This window comes from Mesocricetus auratus, unplaced genomic scaffold, assembly GCF_017639785.1.
Source record: "Mesocricetus auratus isolate SY011 unplaced genomic scaffold, BCM_Maur_2.0 Super-Scaffold_100028, whole genome shotgun sequence".
NCBI lineage: Eukaryota > Metazoa > Chordata > Mammalia > Rodentia > Cricetidae > Mesocricetus > Mesocricetus auratus.
Genome location: NW_024429209.1, coordinates 1,519,975 through 1,540,754, shown reverse-complemented (window position 1 = coordinate 1,540,754; position 20,780 = coordinate 1,519,975). Strand labels below are relative to the sequence as shown.

The 20,780-nt window shown below is 38.6% G+C and overlaps 1 protein-coding gene across 2 annotated transcripts in view; it reads right to left on the bottom strand.

Moving 5' to 3' along the window:
- Positions 1-20,780, bottom strand: part of Itch (itchy E3 ubiquitin protein ligase) — an 89,174-nt gene that overhangs the window by 20,886 nt on the left and 47,508 nt on the right. For both annotated transcript variants that reach the window (XM_040732621.1, XM_040732622.1), the window contains 9 exons: positions 20,034-20,191; positions 18,379-18,580; positions 15,467-15,562; positions 13,471-13,645; positions 10,600-10,669; positions 7,793-7,877; positions 6,593-6,721; positions 2,352-2,424; positions 1,359-1,430 (listed from right to left, as the gene is read on the bottom strand). In XM_040732621.1, the coding sequence (XP_040588555.1) occupies positions 1,359-1,430; positions 2,352-2,424; positions 6,593-6,721; positions 7,793-7,877; positions 10,600-10,669; positions 13,471-13,645; positions 15,467-15,562; positions 18,379-18,580; positions 20,034-20,191 (1,060 nt within the window). The remainder of the gene's footprint in view (positions 1-1,358; positions 1,431-2,351; positions 2,425-6,592; positions 6,722-7,792; positions 7,878-10,599; positions 10,670-13,470; positions 13,646-15,466; positions 15,563-18,378; positions 18,581-20,033; positions 20,192-20,780) is intronic.

The following is a 20,780-nucleotide window of genomic DNA, read 5'->3' as shown; positions in this document are numbered from 1 at the left end:
GCACATCATCATGTCACTGCAAAGCCTTTAGTTGTAAGAGCATGAAAATAAAAGGCTTGTTTAATCACGGTCTGTATCTTGTCACTAAAGCTACTAGAGAGTTATAATTTTAAAAAAAGTGACAAAAGAATAATCATGAGTATGAAGACTAGGAATGAGTAAACGCTGGGCTGAGGATGGCCATGGAGGCTTACATCAGGCCATGGGTATAAACAGAATTCTCTTAAGTGCCTCAGTTAATCGCCAAGACCCACTCTCTGTTCCTATGTCGCAGGATGCCAACTGACTTTTCTCTTTATAATAACTGAGGCTCCATTCAAAAAAGAACAAAACTCTTCCTCTGAACTCAGTTCAGCGCTAAGGAAACCACCTATCACAATATATTGCAGAAGCTTGAAAACCATCATTTCCACATCTAGTAATAAGACAAAGACCAGCAAGATCCTTTAAAAAAAAGCTCCATCCAGAGAATTTTTTTTATTCTAACACGATCTTCTAAACTTAAGTGCAATTGGCCTAATAGTGATGTCTACAGTATAGAGATAGTAAACTGACTCACTCACTGATGGAAATGAAAATTTAGACACCAATGGCTAATTTCTTTCCTACTTAAAATACATTACTTCTAAAAGAAATGTTTATCATAAAAATTCAAAGTACTACAAAAGTATAAAAACAAAATCTTTCCTCTTCTCCCTACTCATCACACATTCACATGGCTATTTCCAGGCCTCTTTCTATGACAGATTATATTTCTACCTGGGTATCATTTCAGGTCACACACTTAGCAGCTTAGACACAGAACTTGAAACTCAGTAATCATTTACACTGAAATGCAGCAAAACACTGTACGAGGACATTTGCACACTCTCACTGCAATGTACTAAGGTAGCTGGCAACACAATTAAACTGAAAAATCAAGAATAGGGGCTGGGGAGATGGCTCAGGAGTAAGTACTTCCTGTGCAAGCTTGAGGATCTATGGTCAAATCTCCAGCAACCCATGCAGAAGCTTGGTGTGACAGTGCATGCCTGCAACCCCCTGCAACCCCAGCACCAGAGGGGCAAAGACAGACAGATCCTAAGGGTTTGCTGGCTAGCTGCTCTAGCCCAAATTCAGCTACACAGGTTCAGTGAGGTGTCTTCTCTCAAAATACAAGGTAGACAATGATGGGACGAGACACCTGAAGTGCATCTCTGGCCTCCACACTTGTACTTGCATGCATGAGAGTGTCTCTCTCTGTCTCTCTGTCCCCCCCCACCCCCTTAAGCTCTAAACTTAAGAAGTTAAAAGCTAAACTATTGAGAGCCAACCATCAGTACCAGAAGGTAGTCATTATTGAGTGAACAAGACAATACCTGTTGAAAGGAATCCTCAAACAATGTTTTTCTTGTCACTGTGATCTTTATATGCTGTGGCATGGCCAGTTGCTGAAATGTAAGAACAATTTTAAAAAGTTGTTTTTATTTGAAAAAAATTATTTTACATACCAGCCCCAGTTCCCCTTCCCTACCCCTCTCCCCCATGTAAGAACAATTTAAGTCAACTCTCACCATTAAAATGGCCTAGCTAAAACCCAGAAGGAAATTTTTATTTACTTTTATCTTTGCAAATGAAAACAGATTTTGAATATGAATTTATACCATGACTGCCAACACAACTGTCAGCATTCATGCTGATTCTTTTTGATGGGAGTAAAAAGAAAATCAGACCTCATATGTAAAGTATTTATTAAAGGACTCAAGTAAGTCTTTAATTTTCAAATTTTAATTCAGAATTATGTTTCCCAGTTAATTATAAAATTTGAATTTAAGTATTTAACATAATAGTTAAATTAATGCACTCATTTTATTTAGAGCCCACACAGAAAATGATTTATTTAAACATCAGAAAAAATATTGAATATATATTTGTATGTAAATGATCACTTATCAAAGACATTTCATCAAATATTCAACATGGGGAGTTATGCCAGAGGCAAACACCTATAATTGCAGCAGTCAGGAGTCCAAGGCAGGAGGATTTAAGTTCAAAGTCACTGTGGGCTATTTAGAACACACACACACACACCATACTAGATAAGTGGCCAATTGCAACTTGTTTATCAGAAAATATTTTGGTCCTGGATTTATGCAACTTGAAAACAATAGTACTGATGAAAAAAGTCACATGTTCTCATTCAAATGACTTCTAGCTCAATCTTTTGGACAACAGAAGATACAATTATCTAATTGAAAAATATATTTCATTGTCCTAATGACTCCAATGCTTCTCATATTTGCAGAACCGCTGTATAACATAAGCAATATAAAAAAAGGAATGAGATACAGAGACACAGAGCCAACACTAACCTGACACCAGAACCGGAAATACTGAACCTTTGCCTTGAAGTCTCGCACATAGGCTATCTGAGGTCCATTGTCTCTGAAAAACAAAAGATTAACATGACATATGCAATTGCTTGTAAAAGAAATGCTACAGGAAAGCAAACACAGACACTCCCCCACCCCTGTTGCAACCCATTACTCAGCAGACAAATACAAAGGCACCAGGCAGAGCATATTCCTAATACAACTCATTTCTTTTTTGTTTTGAATGTTTCCTCAGGACTATTTTTAAGTAAAATCGTGTTGAGGTCACTGCTAGGGGAGCGTTTTCTATGTGCAGGAGAATATAATAGGGCTGGACAAAAGAGCTCCTACATAAAAATGTCACCCATCACACCTACTACTCCATCCTTTTTTCTTAACTGAAAATCATGGTCAACCAAGTGGATGCTACCTAGCACAGACATTTCCTAGTGTGTTTGTGAGACTTCAGGTCTGTCTAAGGAGCTCTAATGATAAGTCTGTAGAGGCTTTCAACAAGTCAATTTTTAAAAGAGAAAAGATATTGGCTCGGGGTGTTGCTGTTCCCCATTCCAGTGCGGCCTTTCTCAAAGTGGCAAGCACAATGAGGATGGAAGCCATGCCCTAGGGCTGTAGAACAAGAACACCAGATCGCTGGAAGCCAATGTTTGGCTGTTTCAATGTAGGATTCCATCTGATTCTGTACCCTGCAATCTTGGAAAGTTTATTAGCTCTAGTAGTTTTCTCTATATTTCTTATTATTTTAACTACATATGATTCTTAAAAACAGCCTTACTTCCTCCTCTACAGTCTGTCTCTTCTATACTTGAGATTGCCAGCACGATGCTGAGTGGCAGTAATGCTGATACATACTCTTGCTCTTGTGGAGGAATTACTTCATCATTAAGTGTGATGCTGACTGAGGCTTTTGTCTGTAATGTTGTAGGTAAGAACATTTCCAAAGCAGGGGAAAGCGGATCATAAAATGATCCTGACTTATTTTAAAAGATTCATTTATTTGTGTGTGTGTGTGTGTATGTGTGTGTGTGTGTGTGTGTGTGTGTGTGTGTGTGTGTGTTGGCCTGGATGTGTGTCTATGTACCATGTGAGTGCCCAATGCCCAATGAAGGCTGAGAAGGCACTGGATACCCTGGAACTGAATTTACAGATTGCTGTTCCATGCCATGTAAATGACAGAAACTGAGCTAGAATCCTCTCCAAGAGGAAAAAGTGTTCTTAACTACTGAGACATTGCTCCAGCCACTGATTATACCATTTCTCTCCGCTAGTCTATTTTTATGGTTATATATTTTTTAATTTAATTTAATTATCTAGGGGAGGGAGTATGTGCCAGAGGAGGCTAGAAGAGAGTACTGAATCTCACAGAGCTTGAGTTACAGGTGGTTATGATTATAGGCAAACATCATTATCTGGTTCCGGTTATCTTTAAATAATGCAGAAAAATATACTACTATTCAAATATAAGGTATTATTGTTGTAGGACTTTCTGCTATATATACCCAATCTTAATTGTAACTGTATTACTTACTTATAATTTACTGCCACAGCTCGATTATCTCTATAATTTTCCATTGGTGCCTAATTGAACTGAATTCTCAGTTTCTGTATAAACACTCAAGCTTTTAATATGCAGAAATATAAAATTCTCAGTCAAATACTATTAGCTGCCAGATGGTGGTGACATATACCTTTAATCCCAGCACTCAAGAGGCAGAGGCAGACAGATCTCTGTGAGTTTGAAACCAGCCTGTTCTACAGAGCTAGTTCCAGGACAGCCAGAGCTATTACACAGAGAAACCCTGCCTTGAAAAACCAAAATTAATTAATTTTTAAAAATGTATGTATATATGTATACACACACATATATATATATTAGCAAAAGGATTCTGACAGAATATTAAAGGATTTATGTTTTAATCCTTTTTATCACATACTGCATGGATTCTGTTAGAATGGAAGGATAGTTCAACATATGAAATCATGTAACAATCAAGTCTATATAAACATAACAAAGAGGGCCAGAGATGGCTCAGCAATTAAGAAGTTACTGTTCTATCAGAGGACCAGAGCTCGGATCATAATACACTAGGTAGTTTACAAATGTTTGTAAATCCAGCTCCACAGTCTCCTCTCTCTCTCTCTCTCTCTCTCTCTCTCTCTCTCTCTCTCTCTCTCTCTCTCTCACACACACACACACACACATACACACACACACACAAGTTTTTTTGAGGCAGGATCTTTCTCTGTAGTCTTACATGTCCTGGAACTGGCTATATAAACCAAGTTGGCTCACAAAGATCTGCCTGCCTCTGCCTCCCAAATGCTGGGATTAAAGGTGTGCAACACCACACAAAGTGAAAATATTTTTTAGTTAAAACAAAGGAGAAAAATATAAAAAGAATATCACAACTAATAGTTAAGGAATGAAAATCTCTCTAAGATTAGGTCAGAAGCTATGCAAGGATGTCTAGAATTGGAAATTAAAGCTAGAATAACCAGACAAGAAAGACAAAGGCAGACTGGGAATAAATAATGATTTGTTTTCAGATAATAAAACCTTATATGCAGAAATTGAAGATTAATTACCTTAAGAAACAAATTCAACAAATTATCAGAATATGTTAACACATTATCAGTTATATTTCTACACGTTAACAATGAATCTGAAAAAGAAATGAAGAAAACCATCTAATTGGCTGCAGGGAAGTACTCTTGTTACTGAGTGGGATCTTTTTGTACTTTTGGTTTGAGACCCATATAGGCTGGCCTTAATATTTGATCTATCTCCATCTCCCAAATGCTGGTATTATAGGCATGTGCCACCATGCCAGGCTGCATGTGCTACTAGAGACTGAACTCAGGGCTTCATGTATGTAGACAAGCACTATTCCAACTGAGTTACACCTTTAATCCCTTCGTTACTAATTAGTCACTGGTAGTGTACTCAGTCAATTCATTTTCTTCCAATAAAAGGAAAAAAAAATTCAATCTGCTTATTTACCAACTGAACTATAGTCCCATCTCTAACTCTCTTTAACACATTTATTACATTTATTATTTATTTATTTATTCATTGTGTGTGTGTGTGTGTGTGTGTGTGTGTGTGTGTGTGTGTGTGTGTGTGTGTGTGTGTGTGTGTGTGTGGTCATGCTGATGCCACAGTGCTCCAGTGTCAGGGGACAACTTATAGGAGTCAGTTATCTCCTTCAACCATGTGGATCCCAGATATCAAACTCAGGTCCTGAGGCTTGGCAATAGGTGCCTTTACTCACTGAGTCATTTTTGTGTCATCTCTTGCACACCCACTGCGAGATATATATGCCCTGAGACAGGGTTTCTCTGTATAACAGTCCTGTCTGTCCGGGAACTCACTATGTAGACCAGGCTGGCCTTGAACTTACAGATCCATCCACTTGCCTTTGCCTCCCTAGTGCTGGTATTAAAGGCATGCACCCCTATATCTGGCTTAGTGCCCCATTTTCAATAATTATTTTAGAGTATACTTCTACTAGCATAAAAAGTTCAGCCAAGTATGATGACATGCACTTTTTTATTCCCAGCACTTATGCAGCAGAGGCAGATACCTCTGTAAATTCAAGGCCAACCTGGCCTACACTGCCAGATTTACATAGTCAGACTATCTGATTATGTAAACAGCCATATTATACAGGCTAAACATTACACACTTTGTGCTTACTATATATCTGGACTGCATATTTTTTTTTTCAGTGCTTTATTTAATCTTGTGTTTGGTTCATCATGATTTTAGGAATACTAGGTCATACCTAGGCAAAGTGTACATGACATATAGTCTAGGCATATAGCAGGCTTAATCCATTAGGCTTGTGAAAGCATAGTCTTCAATGCTCACACAGTGATGCATTTCTCATAATGGATCAAGTGACTCCTGTTAATATATAAAGAACTCCTAAGCTGAGCATAGTGTTACACCTCTTTAATACCAGTAAAAGCAAAAGCAGATGATTTCTGTAAGTTCAAGGCCAGCTTGGTCTACAGAGTGAATTCTAGGTCAATCAGAGCTATAAGATGAGAACTTGTTCCCTACCCTGCCCCGCACCCAAATAAACAAAACCAGTAGGAATTGGTATTCAGAGACCTAAGGACAAGCCTTCACAAGTATACCTCATCTTTGCTTACTAAAATCTTTGTTAAAATCCAAGAAATTAGTTGTGCTTTTAACTAGCAATGTTTAGAAAACTTACAGGGCAGACTTTCCTGTACGTGGATCTATGTAAGTGGTTGTTCTTTTATTGTGGTCCACAAAATACGGAATTCCATCCACTGTAAATCTCATTTCCCAGCCTTCTGGTAATGGTTTTTCATTTAATTGACTATAAAATACAGAAGAAAATAGAAACAAAATATATTAAAGACTTGCTTCTTTGCCAAAAACAGAAACTATAAATAACCTGTAAACAGAATAAAATCTTTCAGAAAACCTACATGGTCCTATAGTTTCAGATAATAGATATCTCTACCCAGGCAGTCTACAAACATATTAAAGTCATCATCAACAACATTAAAAATGAATCATCATATTACTCTTCCATCTACTTAATAACTCACCTCAAACAGCCATGGTACCCAAGCTCCCCCAATTCTGCCATTGAAGTCTTTCTATTCAACCCTTATCTTTGATTCCCACCATTACTCTGGTCTTCTTCATCTAAACTTTCCAAACAGATACCTACATGGTTCTGCTGCTGTTAGTCTCATTCAGGCCTACATACCGATCTTGTAAACAAAGCATCTCCCTAAAACAAATCTCTCGTCAACTCAGTCTCTCTTCTAGACTCCCACGCAGATTTCTCCAGTGATCATGTTCCTAAACAAGTATATCTGTAACAGTTCTGCATGACATCTTCCCCCATTGACAAATCTATTTTCTCTGTTAAGGCAACTTAAAAGTTTTTTATGAAATATCCCTATATGCTTCATTAACATCTATCTATATACCCTGAAAACTCTGGGATGCCTTCTTTAAACTTCAGGCTTTTTATCCATAAAATGCAGGCAACAGCCAGATGTGGTGGTGCATGCCTTTAATCTCAGTACCCAGGAGGCAGAAGCGGGGGCACGGGGCCCAGGGGGCCAGGGAGATTAGGCAAAGTGAGGCAGAGAGAGAGGCAGAGGGAGTCAGAGAGAGAGGGGCAGAGACACATGGGTGGAGAAGGGCAGAAGCAGAGGCCAAGGCAGAGGCAGAGGCCAAGCTATTAACTGAGCTATAACACACCTTCCTACTCCTCCACCCCCGTTATCCCCACCCCACTCCCCGTTTGGAAGTTTCTTCTTCCAAAGTATGTAGATGATTAGTGTTTGAGGTTGCTGAGGAAAGAATACATAAAATGAGTCGAAAGTAGGTAGGCAATCTCTAGAAGCCACACATACAATGAAGTTCTTACCCTTGACTTCTGGGGTCTTCCCACTGTGTAATTCGAGTGTTGTGGTTGACAAAATACACTCTGCCATTGCTATCAGTTCTCTTCTCTTTATTAAACAAAATGAAAAACACAATATTAATGTTGGAATAGTCTTTTCCCCTCAAACTAAGATTAAAAAAAAAATCTGACCATTTAGTGACTACTGATTTTATAATTTCTGTATCATATCACACACACAAAAGCTTAGTGCTTGAACATATGACTTTCTTCCATCTCATTAGCTCATTCACACTTTTGAGAGTGCTTTCTCTTTCTTAATGAAGCTATTAAATATTATTTCTGAGTTGGGAAAGATGGCTTAGCAGTTAACAACACTTACGCTCTTCTAGAGGACCCAAGTTCAGTTCCCAGCACCCACATCAGATGGTTCACAACCATCTGTAACTCAAGGGCACCTGAACTTATGTGCACAAATCCACATACAGACACACATAATTAAAAACCATTATTTTACAAATTAAGTAAAATTTCTAAGATGATAGAAAGATTTAAATCATAATGCCCTGCCCATGTAGACACCTCTCAGCTATTTAGCTTTTCACAAATAACATTTGGGTTTGTTTGTTAAATTAGGTATGACTTAGGGTATTATGAGTACTAGGTAAGCAATTTGTGCCTGAGGTAATTCCTTAGCTCTACCTCACATAAATACAGAAGGTAAAGGCAGCTTTTGCAGGCAAGCTTTGCTATAACAGTGACAAACCCCACAAGTCAAACTTTTGAGACCAAGAAGTGGTTTTTCCCTACAACTGCTTCAAGAGTAAAAATAGTCTGTTAACAATCATCTCCATAAAAATAAGTCATAGTTCTTTTGCCATAAAATGAAGGGTGAGGGCAGGAAAGATGGCTTAGTGGTTAAGAGTACTGGCTACTATTACGAAGGTCCCATGTGGTGGCTCACAACTGCTCGTAACTCTAGTTCCAGATCTGATGCCCTCTTGTGTGGGGACCAGGCACGTACATAGTATACAGATACATATGCAGGCAGAACACCCATATACATAGAATAAAAATACACATAATCTTAAAAAACAAAGTGAGGACAGGGTATAAATGTATAACCTTCTAAATTCTTTTAGTGAATGTCTATGCAAAACATACACAGAATAATTGTAGAAACAAAGCACACAATCTATGTCTAGGAATTCAATCTGACAGGTTAGGTTCAACACCTAAAGGCCATATACCCTTCTCTAAAGCATTTTGTTTTGTTGTCTTGTTCTGTTTTGAATCAACCATACTCTAACCCTTCTACTACCCTGACCACCAAAACTCCACTTCTGGACTACCAGGCTTTGGTGAAGATAGGAACAACTTTCATATGACCTCTCTTTGTTACAAGAAAATGATGACAAGCTCCAAGTACAGCCTAACATATTTTGCTTTAACCTTCTTTATTTTGTTTCTTGTGGGTGTATATACATGCATATGGAGCCCAGAAGACAACCTCAGGAGTGTTCCTTCTCAGGCACTATTTACCTTGGTTTTTTTGAGACAAGAGTCTCTCACTGACCTAGGACTTACTTGATTCAGCTAGTTAGCCTGGTCAGCTAGTAAACTCCAGGGATCCTCTCAAATATCTCCAAGATTATGAGTGTCTGGCAACACACAGTAAACTCAGCTTCTCATGCTTGAACAGCAACAAATTTATGACTATCCCTTTGTCTTTATTTGGTTGAGTCAGATTTTCTGACAGTTTTGGTCGGTTTTAAACTCATTGTATAGCCAAGGTTGACCCAGAACTCCTGATCCTTTAAAACTCCCAGGCCCTTGGATTACAGGCATGTACAAGCCATCATAATGGGCTATCACCAACATGTTTTGAGTAGTGCTGTGGAATAACCCTCCTGTACACTGTGAAGATGTGCTGTCCTCATTGTTAATAAAAAGATGATTGGCCAATGGCTAGGCAGAATTTTGCGGACAGAGAGGATGCTGGGGAGGAGAAGCCATGAGATGCACAGCAAACAAGATGAAAAGTACACAGATGAGGTAAACAAGCCTCAGGGCAGCATATAGATCAATAGAAATGGGTTAATTTAAGTTATAAGAGCTAGCTAAAAAAAACTCAAGCCTGCATTTCAGCCAAGCATTTATAATTAATAAGTCTCTGTGTGCTTATTTGGGGAGCAGCTGGTGGGACAGAGCTGATCAGCAGTCTAGATGAAAAACTCTGCCTACATAGTATACATGATTTTAAGGAAAAAACAATGGGATTTTTCATAATGGATTATTATATGCCACCATGTCTGGATTCCCTAAGTTTTTGAGACAAGTCTCCCTGAACTTGAAGGTCATCAATCTGACTAGGCTAACTGACCAAATGAGTTTCAGGGATCTGCTGGTATCCTCAGCCCACGTGAGATTGCAGACTTGTGCTACCACACCTGGCTTTTTACCTGAGTTCTGGGAATTCAGTTTAAGATCTTCCTGTTTGCATGGCCAACATCTTTCCAACTTGAGCCATTTCCCCAACATAGCCTCTTTTCATTATAAAGGATCTTGCCTCAAGTATTTGGTGATAGTAATAGAAACTGGAGCCGCAAGAGTAATATGATTGTTGCGATCTTGTGAAATTGGTTATCTTCTCTAAGCACCAGCATCACTGAGGTCCTTCCAGATTGTTGTATCAATGATGTTTCTTTTCACTTTGCAGTGCTAGTGACTCAACCCAGAACCCTGCCATGCTTCACGAACATTCTATCTATCTACTGAGCAGCCTTCTATCTTCTAAATAACAGACTTTAAATTAAAACTGATGTGCTTACCCCATCCAGGGGGCAGAGGACCAAGGGGATCAAATTCTTTATTTTGTGATGTAGCAAACAAATCTTGATTCTATAAAGAATAAAAAAATGAAAAATTAGACAAATAATCCACAACAAATACATCATTTCAGAACAAATATATTCACATAGGAAAGTTCTATTTTTGGTTAAAAAAAAACTTTGAAAACTATGTAATATAACACTTGAAGTTATGTAAAATTAGGATAGCATATAAACTATATAAATTCTTACCTGCAAATTACTAGTTTTTCCCTTGTGCTACAGAGTTTCCTCTACTAGGAACCTAAAAATTGCACTTATAAACCCAGTACCACTTATAAAACCAGTACCTGGAATGATCAGATAGCTGAGAAAAGTCTTGCATGTGTACTCAAAACCAAAAGTTCACACACACACAGACAGAAGAGAGTTGGGAGTAGAGAGACAACAACAAAATGCCATCAAGGCAATGAAGTACATGTCTATTTCACTTAAAAGGTAAATGAGGTTAAGTAGATCATCCAAAATTACTCAAAGTAATTGTGGATAGGAACCAGATGTACCTGACTCCACAGCCATTGGAGATTCATGTAGAACTAGGGTTGGAAAAGGGGGGCAAGTTAAGGAACCATGCCTACAAGAAATTTGCCTATAATAATTTAGACAAAAACTAAAATGTTAAACAACAGACAGACCTAAAAAGAAAATGGACAGGATACGTCTGATACAAACATATAATCCTAGCTATTTAGAAGGCTTAGCAAAGAAGATCTCACGTTGAAGGCCAGCCTGGGAATTTAGTGAAATCATGTCTCAAAATAAAATGTAAAAAGACTAGGGCAGCCAGGAGAGTCTTGAAGAGCAGCAACAACGTCTCTACACTACCCCCATGGCCGTGGGCCCTAACAGATAGAAGAAGGTGATAAAGAATAGAAGGCTGAGGCATGGCCAGTGCTGTGGACACCTCACCAAGCACACATTTGTGTGGTACATAATTTGGAGGATATGTGGCTTTGTGCCTATGAGCAGTGCACCATGTCAGTGCTACAGAGGTTGCTACGGCCAAGTAAGGGCTACACATCCATGCCCAGAGGAAGTGCAACAAGCTGAGTAGAGTGTTGGCAGCCACAAGAACAGCAGATGCCACGGTCTAAGTCTACATATCCTCTCTCAATAATCACCCCTGATGAAAGCATTCTCTCTCTCTCTCTCTCTCTCTCTCTCTCTCTCTCTCTCTCTCTCTCTCTCTCTCTCTCTCTCTCTCTCTCTCTCTCTCACACACACACACACACACACACCACATATACATGACAAAACCTAATTTAACCGCTAAAACTAGGAAGGGCAATACAGGGACATGTTTCCATAAGCAGTGGTGGGAAAAACACTTATTGGAGTGAAAGGTGTCTTGATCGTAACAAAGCAGTGAAGAGCTGATAAAGATGGATTTGCCACATCAGTAATTGGTAACTATTCTAACAATGAGATCCCAGGAAACTGCAGGAGAGTCTGTAGTGACGGCTAACGATTAAGAACACTGGTCACTCTCACAGAGGACCCAGGTTCTATAACTAGCATCCACATGGCAGCTTCACAACCAGCTGTAATTTCACTCCAATCCTATGGGATCTCACACCCTCTGCCGACGGCATGTATGTGGTGCACAGACATACATTCAGGCACTCACACACATAAAATAAAAATAAAAACTTAAATAAAAGAAAAAGCAGGAAAATGGAGGAAAGGTAATGTCTAAGGAAGAAAAGTAAAGATGTTATTACTCTGGTGCATTCTAAAGAGAAGATCACGACACTGAAGTGATTGCAATGGAACGTGTCGGGTCTCCAGGCCCCTGGCAGCACTGGTTTTCTTTGGTTTAAGTTCTAAATGCTATGCCAATAAACCAACTCATTTTGGCATGGACTATTTTACTTTTCTCAGACAGATCTGTGATACATCATAACTTGAGATTATAAAATTTCCATATCACACAGCAAGAAAAGCACTAATATATTTATTTATCACTGTTTTTGAATTATCAGTCTGAAAGAAATTATGTATTTAATGTATTTGTTTGTATATAGGAAAGGTGCTTTTGTTTTTTGTCTATCTCCACCCTACTCTGCCCCATCCTGGCTGACCTGGAACTCACAATATAGGCCAGGATGGCCTAGAATTCGGGGATCCAAATGCCTCTGCCTCCCGAGTCTCCTGAGTGCTAGAATTAAAGTTATTTACCACCATGTCTGGGTAGTTTATTTTATTTTTTTTTTATCTTTATGTTTTGTTTTTGAGTTGTGTCTTGCATTCTCTGGACTGGTCTTGAACTCGAGCTCAATTGAATCATCTGCCTCAACTTCCCAAATACTGAGGTAATAGATGAACACTATCACATCCAGTTTTGAAAAGAAAATACTTTATAAACATGTATGGTATAAACATGTATAGTGTGTCACTATAAGGAATGAACACTCTTCAGTAGAGTAACACGCCAAAGAATTTAGTCGGTAGTTTCATCAGTAAGTGTTCAGTGATCCAAGTCCACTGCCATTTCTCTGCAATCACTTAAGGTGGGTTCCCTGATCCTGGAGCATTCAAATTCTCAAGTTACAGGCAGTTCTACATTTAGAATTGTTTCAATTCTTTCCAGACATGTCCATGAATTTTAAATTGTTCTAAACTTGCTTTTTGTTTATTTTTAACTCCTACAGAAAGACACAACTTACAAGATCAATACCTATGTACAGCAGCAACTGGCTCACCACTCTACTCTGTCATCTTTTTAGTGCTTTACATGACACATGCAGGCAGTTCTTAAAAACTGAAGATTTTTGTTAGTTACAATAATCAATAAACCAATAGGCTGCTTACCCCATAGATGAATCTCTGGTTAAACTGTTGCATTGCTCCCTGAAGCTGACTGCGCTGCAGCTGCCACTGCTCATAGTTCCTGACAGATTCCAGTGTTGGCCTCTGCCACGTTGTTGTTCTTGTGAAATGGTCAACATAATAAATACGTCCCATATTGTCCACACGCCGTTCCCAACTAAACCACAAAAGAAGAAACTAATTTAAGAAATATCTGTGAAAAGCACGTGAGACAAATTTTGCCTTAAGAAACCACTAAGTTTTTCTCTATGTACTTAGGACCAAATCCTGGGCCTTGCACATGCTAATCTATCACTGAGCAGCATCCTTAGCTCTTTCTGATATATCTGAACTCATTCATTCATTCACGTTTAAAAACTGGACTTCAATGCTTTTAAAACTTTGTCCTGTAAAAGCCTGTAACACAAATCAGTAAAATCTTTTAAATGTAATATATATTCAGAGAGTCTCAAAGGAAAAAGTTTTCTTCCCCTCCCCACAGTGACCTTTTCACTCCTGCAAGAATGACTAGAGACATCAGTTGTATACAGAATTTTTCACAGATGAAAAAGCAATCTGTACTACCTTTTTACTTATTTGCAGTAAAATGATAACTTCAAGATAACAAAGTTTTTTCTTCAAATTATTTCATAATGTAAAATTACCAAGTATATATATATATGTATTGATATATATAGATTGATATACATATATATTCATCTATATCTATCTGGAAAGATTTTTATAGTAGGATCAAATTACACTATTGTCAGCATTACTATGGTTAGAGTTCCTTCTCAACACTTAATATTACCTGCTAACTTAACAAGTCAAACCACACTTTTTGGGTATGTATTTCTTTAAGGGTTAGTTAATGCTAGTTAATAGCTAGCAAGATTAATATTTTTCTTTTCTTTTCTGTTTCAGATTTTTGAGACAGAGTTTCTCTGTGTAGCCTTGGCTGTCCTAGAACTTGCTTTGTAAACCAGTCTGGGCACTAACTCAAAAGATATGTCTACCTCTGCCTCCCAAGGGCTAGGATTAAAGATGTGTACCACCACTGCCTGACAATATTTGTCTAAAGATTTTTATTTATATGTGTATGTATGTGTTTGTGTGTGTGTGTGTGTGTGTGTACACATGTGTGCTGGTGACCACAGAGGTGTGGGTACTGAGAACCAAACTCACAATCCCTAGAAGAGCAGCAAACACCTTAACCATTGAGGAATCTTCAATCTCAGAGTAGACTACACCCACCATGTTTGCTATATATTCCCTTTGGGTTAAAAAAGTATATAAATAAGCATTTATATACTAAATGCTTAATACCATAGTTACCAACATTTCCTTACCTTTCTCAACGATTTGCAATGATTTTAATATATATTAGCTTCAATAACAGAGACTTTGTCTTCATATATAATAGGCACTGTAACTCTTGCCCTGGGGTGGAGGGTTGAGATAAGTCTCAACACAGGCTGGCCTTTAACATGGCCTCCTGATGCTCCAGCCTCTACCTCCCAAATGCTGACTGCAGGCAAGTGCCAACATGTTTGGTTATTATAACTCTTATTTAGTTAAATGATTCTTCTTAAAGAAACTAATTTAAAATTCTGTGGTTCTTAGCTGGGAAAACAGCCCAGATAGGAAAATGCAACTAATAAGAACTGTGGGTCAGCTCTTTAAATTAGAAATGTTAAAAGTAAAAATCATCCATCACGGTATGGAGGATAGGTGTGTACCTCAGAACTTGCAAGGCTGAAAGGTTGTTGGGATATGCAGTGACACTCTTGTCTTCAAAAACAAAATCAGTCACAACAGCAAGCCCCCCTCCCCCTTCAGCATGCTGGGAGTCAGTTTTCTATCTCTCTTCTTTCTAGTCTGGGTCTAACATAAAGCAAAACAGAGAGAAGAGGGAGAAAAGGACTGCAGGGAACACTGGGTATGGATACAATTTGTCCTTCTGGATAAACTTTTGTTTTTAAATGTACACACTTACCCAGGAGGTAGAGGTTCTGGTCTATCCCATGTTGTTCGTTTTTCAACATGGTCTACATAGTAAACACGCCCATGCTGGTCTACTCTCTGCTCCCACCTTAAATACAAATCAAAGACTAGTAAGGGCATTTTATATTAGTTTGGCTTTTTAATCCTGTCTACATCTTTTCACTTTAAATGACCATCTTATGTAACTAAGGAAAGTTAGCCTGTTAGTCTATAAAGAAAAAAAAGCAGAATTAAAATATAGACAACCGTTATCACCTAAAAAGAGAGGAGAAAGCCCCAAGACTGACATACCCCACAGGGAATGAGGTTTCTTTTTTTTTCTTTTTTTTTTTTTTTGGTTTTACGAGACAGGGTTTCTCTGTTTTGGAGGCTGTTGGTCCAGCCTGGCCTCTAACTCACAGAGATCCGCCTGCCTCTGCCTCCTGAGTGCTGGGATTAAAGGCATGCGCCACCAACGCCCGGCGAGGTTTCTTTTTCCTAAGTGTTTGCTCTGAAAATAACTTGCATTTTAAAGTCAGTCCAGCCACCCAGAAGACAAAGTTTCTCAATCTGATCAAACTGCACTAAGAACTTGAGAGGAAGAGAAAGCATCAATGCCCTGAAACTTGAATAACTTAGCTAAATGAAAGACAACATTCTGATTACATTCTAGAAAAACTGAAATCAAAGCATGTCATTGTCAGACATTACAGGAAGAGAGTTACAGACTGGCCACTGTCAGTATTCTAGTCTTCTGGGCAGGTCTGTTGCCAAAGAGAAGAGAATAGCAGCAAACCCTCACAGCTTATTATTTTAACCATTACTTGATTATCTAGTTTTATGTGTATGGGTACTTTGACTGCATGTATACATGTATACTATATGTGTACCTAATAACCATGAAGCCAGAAGAGGGCATCAGATCCCCTAAGAGAGGAGGTAGAGACAACATTAAGCAGCTATGTAGGTGCTGAGAATCAAAACCAGGTCATCTGAAGAGCAGCCAGGGTTCTTAACTGATAAGCCATTGTTCCACAACTTAAAATCTTTTTATTTTATTTATTTGTTTGTTTGTTTATTGGTTTTTCTGTAGCTTTGAAGGCTATCCTGGAAGTAGCTCTTGTAGACCAGGCTGGTCTCGAACTCACAGAGATCCGCCTACCTTTGCCTCCCGAGTGCTGGGATAAAAGGCGTGCGCCACCACCGCCTGGCAAAATCTTTTTATTTTTAATTTTATTTTTCTTACATTTATTTTATTGAATGTGTATCAGTATTTTGCCTGCATGTATATGTGCACCATGTACATGCCTGGTACCCGCAGAGGTCAGAAGAAGGCACAGAATCCCCTGGAACTGAAGTTACAGGTGGTTGCGAGCCACCCGTGTAGGTGGAAGCTGAATCCAACCCTCTGCAAGAGTAGCAAGGGCTAACTCTCAGGCCTAGATCATCTGTTTTTAAGCACAATCTTTTAAATTAGCTTGCCATGTAGTGTAGTTTGGATATAAACTGTTCCTGTCTTGCAACCACACCTACTATACCTGCTCATCACTTTGAATACTTGGTCCCCAAATAGTAGTATTCTTTTGGAAGGTTGTGGAACCTTTAGGATACAGATTCTACCTAGAGGAAGAGGGTTGCTAGAGTAAGGGCTATAACCATGCTGGCTTCTACTTAAGCTCTGCTTTCAAACTGCCACAGTGATAAGACCAGTTCCCAACAAAAGAGACCAAGTCAAAATCTCTCCCTCAAGTGGCGTTGTCAGGTTCTGTAACACTGCTGAGTACAGTAACTAAAAGACCACATACGCTTTCCAAAAGGAAAATGGCCTAGTTACCAACAAGTATAATCTGTGTAAGTAGTTTAAATGTTCACTAGGAGTTTATTACCTTATCAGTCAGCCAAATAACTTTGGCTGGCATTCTGAGCCCTGAACATGAGTTTTTGTTTTGATTTATGTATATGGCACTGAAGGTAGAACTTGGAACTTCACACATACTAGACATGCTCTACCTCTAAGCTAAACCTTTAGCCCTGACTGAGCTTTCAATTTGATCAAAGTATTAATGTTAAAAATAGGGGTTGGGGAGATGGCTCAGTAGTTAAGAACACTTGCTATTCTTACAGAGGACTCAGGCTCAATATCCAGAACCCAATTAGATGGATCAGAACTGCCTTTAACTCAAGTTCAGGGGTTCCAATATCCTCCTCTACACTACAGGCACTGTCCACATGTGGTACACATACAGATAAGGCAAGTAGATACACACACACACGCACACACACACACACAATTTTTAAAAAAATTTCAGTACAAATTAAAATGGGATTATGAAGCTAATTTATCAGTTTAAATTATTAATTGCTGTGATGATTTTATAATAAAAATATTTTATTACTTGACTTTAATTAACTTTCTATGGGTTTTAGTAGGGGTCCTTCAATAGTTGTTTTGTTTTCCAGGTGTAATGGTACACACCTGTAATCCATACTTGAGAAATAGATAGCAGAAGGATCAGTAGTTCAAGGCTATCCTCATCTACACAGTGAGTTTGAGGTCAGTGAGGGCTATATAACACTCTGCCTTGAAACACACACACACACACACACACACAAAATCCTGTTTTTGAGACAGAGTCTCATGTTGTAGCCTAAGCTGATCTGGATCTCACAATAATCCTCCTGCCTCAAACTTTCAAGTGAAGAGATTTATAGGCATGTGCTAATATACCCAGCTCAATCTTTTTTCTACTTCCCAAAAAAAGAAGAGGTAGTATTATTTAAAATATGGTAAACTTTCTTGGATTCTATACTTACCCAAATCAATTACAATTACTTAAAAGACAATTAATGAAAGAATATAGTATGACCTTTTTTAAATTAATGAACGCATGCAAAAGCTGAACGCAAATGTTAGCAGTTACTTACCCAGGTGGCAGAGGAGCTTGACTTACAGTATTCAGTGGCCTAGGGCCTGAGCCTCCAGATATAGTTAGAGGAATTATTAACCCAGATGTTGCTCCTTCAGATGTACTTGTGCTTGTGTTTACATTTGTATTTGTTGGTGGCAAAGAGCCTGTACTAGATCCGTCACTTTCAGAATTGATGGATGGTGAACCATTGACAGATGCTATGAAAGATTTAGGGAAAATATTAGAAGCTTTTGCTTTCTGAAATCTAAAATCATGATCAAATTTTAATTTAAGAATTTAAAAGTCCATAGCAAGTAAAACCTATGATGTGGATACACAGGTCTCATCAAATTACATAGCATATATAATTGTCAATATGTAAACATGCAAACTAACTACTCAGTTGTTTGATTCTTGTGGTGCAAGGTCACCATGCACGATAGGCAAGTACTCTGACTGACCTTCAACTCCTAGCCCAGTAAAAATTTATAGAATAGGAAACTATGGGTACTACCACCTTCCAGATCCTTAAAACTGCCTTCTCTGTGTGACCCTGAAGGTCTAAGACTAATTTCTGATGTTGTTAATAAGTATACTAATGCTACTGATCAGAAAACGGATATTCTATATAAATGCTCCTATATAATGTTTATATTGTTACTACATGAAATATGTTCATTTAATGACTTTTTGTTTAAAAACTGATCATCATTTACCAGAAAGCTTTAAAAAAAAATTTATCATGAGGGCTGGAGAGATGGCTCAGAGATTAAGAGCACTGGCTGCTCTTCCAAAGGTCCTGAGTTCAACTCCCAGGAGACTCACAACCATCTGTAATGAGATGGTTGCATGCAGGCAGAACACTGCATACACAATAAATAAATCTTTTAAAAAATTATCACATTTATTCACTTATATTTTGTCTCTGGCCTGCACATATGTCTGTGCACCACACGTGTGCCTGGTACCTGCAAAGATCAGAAGAGGAAACAGGAGTTATGGATGGTAGTGAACCACCATGTGGGTGACAGGAATTTAAGGCAGTTATTGCTCTTAACAGCTGAGTCCTTTTCTTCAGGCCCCCAATCAGTTTTTTTAAAGATAAAATGGACTAAGCAACCAAATTTTTAACTATAAGCTATGTCACAGTTACCAACCATTCAAAGAAGTTTCACTCTAACTGTACTGTATTGCTTATACTTTATATAATACATATTATTTTCATTCATAATAATAAAGCACTCCCATATGGAACTTCATTCCTGGAAGGAAAACTTAAAGAAAAAGCAATTTTAGTCATCTATGGAAAGATCATTCTTGGTCAAGTTTTAAATATAAAAACAAAGCTAGAAGCCAGACATGGTGGGTCACACCTGCAACCCCAGCACTTAAGAGGGCTGAAACAGAAGGATTTCTAGGTTTGAGGCCAGCCTATGTTACAGAGAAAAATTCTACTTAAACAAAACACCAACGACCTGATACTTAGCTGTCAATCAGTTCCCAAACAGAACATTATTTAAGAACACTAGGCATGGTAGTACACACTCATGATCCCAGGCTAAGGAAGAAAGCATTTGAGGCTAACATGGGCAACTTCTGGAGACTGTGCTGTCAACCCTTCCTACCAAAGGAACATATTTTAAAAACAGCACTGAAAGCTGGAATACATACCTGGTCTTCGTGGGGTGGGTGGAGGTGGTCTCGAAGGTCTTGGAGGTCTAGAAGGCTTAAAACCACCATTTGAAAGGGATGGAGAGTTGTTCCCATTTGCCCTCTTGTTTTCCCCCAACACTGCAACCTCCGGGTCATCTGATCCATTTGTGCTCACTCTGGATAAGAAGGGCAAGGAGGAGAGAGAAAAAGGGAACAAAACAAATGCTCCTTATTTATTTAAGAACACCAAGAAACCCAAAATGTATTATTTTAACAATTTGAGAAATAGTCTTTTTTTCTTTCTTTCTAATGTCAGGTCATGGTCATAGGTTAAAGTCGTATCTATTCCTTGGGATGGTGTGAATGAGAATTGCCCCACAGGCTCCTATGTTTGATTGCTTAGTCACCAGAAGTGGAACTACCTGAGAAAGATTAGAAGGTGTGGTCTTATTGAAGTAGGTGTGACACTGAAGGTGGGCCTTGAAGTTTCAAAACCCACGCCAGGCCCAGTCTCTCTCCCTGGCTGCCTCAGCTCCTGCTCCAGTGTCATATGACGCCTGCCTGCTCCCTACCAGTAACATAACTAACCCTCTGAAACTGTAAGCAAGCCCCAATTAAATTCTTTCTTTCTTAAGACTTGCCTTGGTCACAGTGTTTCTTCACAGCAATAGAAGAGTAACATCCTGACAGACAGTGAGGAGTCACTCAAGGGTCAGACTTGAGCCCATTCGAAATTACTAGGTGTGGCTGCAGAAAGGCTTCAGA